At 44.0% G+C, this 6681-nt stretch overlaps 1 protein-coding gene across 1 annotated transcript in view; it reads right to left on the reverse strand.

The window, feature by feature from the left end:
- ACE2 (angiotensin converting enzyme 2) overlaps positions 1-6681 on the reverse strand; it is a 52804-nt gene that overhangs the window by 6750 nt on the left and 39373 nt on the right. The window contains exons 15-16 of the mRNA XM_007952837.1: positions 3824-3924; positions 2408-2524 (exon numbers count right to left, since the gene is read on the reverse strand). Of these exons, the coding sequence (XP_007951028.1) occupies positions 2408-2524; positions 3824-3924 (218 nt within the window). The remainder of the gene's footprint in view (positions 1-2407; positions 2525-3823; positions 3925-6681) is intronic.

Consider the following 6681-nt stretch of genomic DNA (forward strand, 5'->3'; position numbering starts at 1 on the left):
CTAGTTGGTGCCTAATCCACTTCTGTATAGTTCCTTTCAAAGCTCAGGGTTCCAGGATTATCTTCTGTATCTCTGTCAATTGGTTTTTCTTTTCTTTGTTGAAGAGGGTCTATGTCACTTGTCTGCCTATTCCTCCATCTTACTGGAAGTCCTTGTCCCATAGAGTTTTCACTGGCTGTTAGAACTTTCAGAAGTAGCTGGCCAGTAGTCTCAGGGGACAACTTAGTCAATTGGCATAACATAGTTCACAAAGATAATGTTCAAATTCTAGTTTGGTGAGTAGATTCTGGGTCTTAAAAGCTTGCAGGCAGCCATCTAAGATACAACTATTGGCTTCTACCAGTATGGAGCAAGGGAGAGTGAAGAAACTCATCCATGGGACTAATAACCCATACGAACCACAGCCTCTCCTAACTGGAGACCAGAAGAAGTAGGTGGTGCCCAGCTACCACTACTGACTGCTGTGACAATAGAAGGTCCCAGATCGATTGGGAGAAAAATGTAGAACTCAAATTCTTAAAAAAAAAAAAAAAAAGGCCAGACCTACTAGACTAATAGAGACTAGAGGAGTGTCTAAGACTATCACCCTAAGATAACCTTTGCACATGGAATGGAAGCTGTTTCTACAGGTCACCTTTTAGCCAAATAATAGATCGGCTTATAAAATAAACAGTATCACACATGAGTAATGTGCCCCCTTAAGCAATCAACTCCATGAAACTTAATGGTCAACAGTTACCCAAGAGCAAAAATGAAAAGGCAAGGAGGAGAACAGAAGCTAGATGGGTGGAAATAAAACCAACAGAATGGAAATAATGAGAATGTTGACACACTGTAAAAAGTGTAACCAATGGTACAGAACAATTTGTATAAAAATTGTTAAAGGGGAACACAATTTTCAGTGTAACCTTTCACCTAAAACATATTCAAACATTATTTTTTTAAAAAAAGTAGATAACTGGGACTTTCTTCTGAGGCAACTCTGAGCGGCTTTGAACTGCCAACCTTTAGATTAATAACCAAGCGCAAAGGGAGCCATGTATAACACCTACCGATTCTTCACTCCTGGTGTGTGCTGAGGGAAACAACTGAGGCAGTTTGGGCCAATTATTTCCTCTAAACACTCAATGCCCGTAGCAAACCCCTCTCCTAGCACAGGGGCTAACCGACGACTAGGGTCTTTAGCCTTGCCTACCTTGTTTCAGCCGTCGCTTAGCTAAATTAATCCTGCATCAAAGTCCCTGTAGCAGAACCTGATGGCAGTTCCTGTCCATGTCCCCTCTGCACTTACTATGTTCCATGCATGCTGGCCAGACTTCCTTCAGCTGGCACCTTCTTCCTATGCCCAAGAGCTTTCCCAGGCTGTTAGACTCTGCCCTGTCCCAGACCACAGGCACTGGGGAGTCACTGCTGCCGGCCAGCAGCTCTCAGACAATGACTCTGATGGGCTCATGCACATGCATGCTCTACACCATTTGCCTGAGTTCCCCAGCAGGACCACACCCCAGTTGCTCACAGTAGTAACTTGCCTGATTGTGCCATTTATTATCTTCCTTCCCTTCTCTGTCCCTTGTCCATATTCCCCTAGCAGTGTTTCTTGAGCTCACTTCCCAAATTAACTGTTGATGTTGTGAGCTGCTGGCGAGTATCTGATTCATGGTAAGCCCACGCACAATGGGATCGTATCGTTGCCATCCATAGGGTTTGCACTGGCTGACTTTCTGAAGTAGATCACCAGGCCTTTCTTCCTGGTCTTTCTTAGTCTGAAGCCTGTTCACCATCATAGCAACAAGCATTGGCCAGGAATCAAACCAGGTCTCCTGCGTGGAAGATGAGAGTCCTACCACTAAACTACTATCTACTACATTTTTATCTGCTCTCTGTAATAATAATAATAATAACCCCCCCCCCCGGATATAAGCACATTTTTATATCGGAGATGCTGATCTTTTAAAAAAAAATTGCAAGGTATACTAAGACATGTGAACTGTTTCTATTCAAATCTTTGTCTCAAGGCCTGCATCTGGAGGAACCCAAATCAAGACAATTCCTTTGTCATGGGATCCTTCTGGAATTAAAACCTATGTTTATAAGATGAAGTGAAACATGCAAATGGCTGAGAGGAGTGGCTGGTAAGCAAAGCATACCATGTGTTAAGTGTTGTGGTGGTGGTTGCACTTGTTAACCCCCTCACCCTGGTACACCTGCTGCCAGAGAGTGGACTCCCACTCATAGCGACCCTCACTGGGTTTCCAAGGCTGTAAATCTTTATGGAAGTAGACTGCCTCATCTTCCTCCGGCAGAGCAGCTGGTGGGTTTGAAACACTGACCTTCTGGTTAGCAGCTAAATGCCTTACCCACTGGGCCACCAGAGCTCCTTCACCCTTGTTTGAAAGGAAAATGTCACCTTATGGCCTTTTCAACTTCCGTTTTAGGAATGATGTCAGACTCGTTTTTTGGTGAAGTGACGAAGAAGTAGAAGGAGACTCTTGGTTTCAAATCACTCACCCGCACATCCTCCTCTCTGTCAAGAAACAAAAGAAACATCTTCCCTTGTGTCTGAGAGAACACAATCAAGAAATGAAGACTTCATCTTCTGTACCAAGAAGACTAGGAAGAGACCCAGGAGAGGGTCTGCGGGTAAGGTGGAGAGACATAGGCACTCAATGGGGGTGAGGGAGGATGCATTGGATGGATATAATTGTCCAACAAACTTAAAGGTGCCCAAAGCCCATGACATCAACTATATAAGGTATGATATCAATCAAGTTTTGGCCTATTTGTTCCGCCACTGTATTAAAACCACATTTTTATTTCTGTGATGGGAAATGTTAACATCAAAAGCACCAGAGAATCCGCCAAGGATCAGTCATTGGTGACTCAGGATTGTGATAACTAACATGGCGGCAGGGCAGTGATGGCCCCCCACCCACCGCTCCCAGCAAACCATGTCTTGTTATCCCCATGGGTGAAGGTCGCGAGTAGGATTCACTGGGCAATGCCACAAGACTGAGCAGAAAACTCGAGGCAGATTGTGTCCCCCAGAACCCTTCAATCTCATTCAGAATAAAAGCCCAAGTCCTGAGAATGGCCTTGGGGGCCCACAAGAATGTCATTCTCTTCCTCTCCTTCACCCCACAGTGCCCTGGCCACACCTCCTCCTCGCCTTCCATTAGCTCCCTCTGCTCCAGCCACACCGGTCTCCTCCTCGTTCTTTCAACAAGCGAAGGACATTCCTTCCTTAGTCTTTGCACTTGCTATTCCAACTGAAACACTTCCCTGTTCTCCGCACTGCTGGCTCTCTCTCCTCCTTCAGATCCTTGCTCAAATGTTAATAAGCTCTTTTCTGGCCATTTTAGTTAAAATTGGCACATTTACACCCACACACATGTGCACGCACACACACACACACACACACACACCAGCACTCCCTCACCTCTTCCTGTTTTATTTTTCTTTCTAGCACTTATCACCATCGAATTTGACTATATTTCACTTAGCCATTCTGTTGACTGCCACACAGGCACACACACAACATATATAGGAGACTATAAACCCAACGAAGGAAGTGAGAGTGAGTGAGAACATTTGAGAGAGAGAGAGGAGATTTAATGAGAACAATGATCCTGCAACCTACAAGTCAACTGAGTTGCAATCACCCCTAAATAGATAGGCCTAGATTCCAGAATATCAAAGAAGTTTAAAAGTTAGTAGGAGGTTGTTCTTAATTTCACTGGAAGAAATGTTTCGGCAGAATGTATCCCCAGACCCAAGAATAAGGAAGTGCTGGTTGGAGTAGTGAGAACTCAGCAAATCAACTCACCTAAAAGGAATCGTCTGTTTTTTGTCTTCTGAAAAATATACTCTCATGGCATATGCAATAGATGATCGGAACAAGTACATTTCATTGTCATTCCATTCGTACTGCAAATTCAGAAGAAAGGCACTGTTCAATGGAGATCATAGGACACACGCCAAAACATTGTGTTCTGCAACCATTAGTCTTAATTTTTTTTTTCTAATATCCTAAGGAGACTTGCTCTTCTTCTTTTTTTTTTTTTAAGCCATCACCATCGATTCCAACTCACAGGGATGGCATATGTTAGCGACTAGAGCTGTTTCTCGTAGGACTAATGCCTACTGGGTAGGTTCCAATCACCAACCTTTAGATTAACAGTCAAGTGCAAACCCCTTGTACCACCCAGGTATTTTTCATTAAGTCAGTGGTTCTGAAACTTGAACATGAATCAGCATCACCTGGTGGGCTTGTTTAAACACTGAGTACCGGGCCCCTCCCTCAGAGTTTCCCATTCAGAATTTGCATCTCTAACAAGCTTCCAAAGGAAGAGCTACCGAGTTCAGTGATGATGTTACTTGGGGATGGATGTCAGCCAAAAGAAACACGCTGAGGGCAGGTTTATAGAGGAAAGTAAAAAAAGAGTTGTGGGTTTTGCTTAAAACATCCATATATTTTAGACAAAACTATGGAGCCCTGGTGGTGCAATGGTTAAGGGCTCGGCTGCTAACCAGAAGGTCAGAGGTTTGAATCCACTAGCAGCTCTGAAGAAGAGGCCTGGACATCTGCTCCTGTAAAGATTGCATCTTATGAAACCCTATGGGGCAGCTCTATAATCAACTGGACAGCACATAGCAACCATGTACAGAGCCCTGATGGCTCAGTGGTTAAGCGCTAGACTGCTAACAAAAAGTTGGTGGTTCAAATGCACCCAGTCACCCCACAGAAGAAAGACTGGGAGATCTGCTCCTGTAAAGATGACGGCCAAGAAAATCCCCTGGGGCAGTTCCACTCTGTCACGTGGCGTAACTATGAGTCAAAAATCGACTTGATGGCGCCTAACAACGCTTTTTTTATATAGTAATTTTTTACAATAAGTTTCAAGATGTTCATATCATGAGTTCCAAAGGAATAAATCATACTTTGAGAACAGCAAGGTAATCTATTGATTCCTGTTTTCCATCGCAAAACAAATGGCTCCTGTGTTTGCCTTGTCTAGGAGAGGCTTGCTCCGAAAAGAAAAAAAAAAAAAAAAAGTATTCCCTCTTTCCTCCAGTAGCTGGCAGTAGAAATCAATGAATGGCACAAAATTGCAGTTTCCCCTTTGCCTTTTAGGAAAAAAAAAAAAAAACCCGACTACAAGATTTCACAGAATTATTAACATTCATTTCAGCTTGGTTTCACCCAGGTTTGGGAGAAAAACATCGCTTTAATAGTACTACTAAGATTCTGGTTACTAGTTCCATATTTAAAAAAAAATCTTAAAGGCTGAATTGGCAAAAAATAATGCCAAAGATCCAATCAGACCTCACCATGAAATGGCCTGATTTGAGCAGATATTCCGGTCCGCTATGTAGAAGGGTGATTGAAGGATGGTCTTGGTCTCATCTAAGGTCCCTGGGGGGTGTGAACGGTTTGCTCTTGGCTACTAGCCGGAAGTTTGAATCTACTCAGTGGTGTGGAAGAAGGGCATGGCTATCTACTCCCACAGTCATTGATTTGCTGTGAATCACGTGGGGTCACCATGAGTCAGAACTGACTTGACAGCAGTGGATGAATAGGCCTCAGAAGGTGACACTATCAACCCTCTGAATTTTACCAACCCCCTTGCGCATGGGAAGAGAACATAGGAACAAATGTCAAGAAAAAAACACAATTAAAAATGATGCCAGTCTGCTGGTAGTCATTGAAATTTACTAGGCCAAGGAAGAGTGAATAAAAATATGACAGCAAGAGGAATAATGCCATCGAGATTCAATGATTGGTAAGCAGTGGGCACTGAAAAGTTCAGAATTTGGGAAGCAGTGCACTTCTGTTTTTATTATTTCTTTCTTAAATGTTTGCTTTTGACTCCTACTATATTATTTATGGGAGTTCTGGTGGCATAGTGCCTAACGCATTTGACTGCTAACCGGCAGGCTGGAGGTTCAAACCCACCCACCAGCCACTCCACGGAAGGAAGATGGGACAATCTACTTTCATGGTGATACCGCCTCGGAAACCCAAGGAGGGGTCGCTATGAGTTGGACCCGACTTGACAGCAGTGAGTTTGGTTTGGTTTGGTATCTATGAAAAATAGACTATTAAGCCTCGGACAATAATTAACTTCACAGGCAAAGTAAAGGTGACAGAAATACAATTCTTGAATGTAGCCTATGCAGACAACAACTTTCTGTAGTGCACTGGACTGTTTTACCCAGTAGCCCCTGGGTGTCTTCCTACCCTGCAAAGCCTATTGATACCACACTGTGATGCAGTGAATTACTTGGTATGGCTTTTCTAGCCATGGTCTTTGTGACTCCCACCATATTACTGCAGGGCAGGGGACCATGCAAATAAGTTGCAATGTTGGAATTGGTTAATTTTGTCACTCTGCTAGGCTCTGGTGGTGTAGTGCCTAAGGCATTCGACTGATAACCAGAATGCTGGCGGTTCAAACCCACCGGCCACTCCTAGGTGGCCCCGGAAACCCAAAGTGGGGTTGCTATGAGTCAAATCCGACTTGACAGCAGCGAGTTTGGGTTTTTTTGGAGGCTTAAAAGGAGCCCTCCTAGAGGCAGAAGGGAGGGATCTCATTGCCATCAAGAGAATAGCCGGAGGACACATCAAGAGTGTGTTCTCAAGATCCCTGCAATGGACCTCATTGGCATAGACGCCCTGGCAGA

Source organism: Orycteropus afer, unplaced genomic scaffold, assembly GCF_000298275.1.
Source record: "Orycteropus afer afer isolate SDZICR_OR568_19922 unplaced genomic scaffold, OryAfe1.0 scaffold00360, whole genome shotgun sequence".
NCBI classification, from domain to species: domain Eukaryota; kingdom Metazoa; phylum Chordata; class Mammalia; order Tubulidentata; family Orycteropodidae; genus Orycteropus; species Orycteropus afer.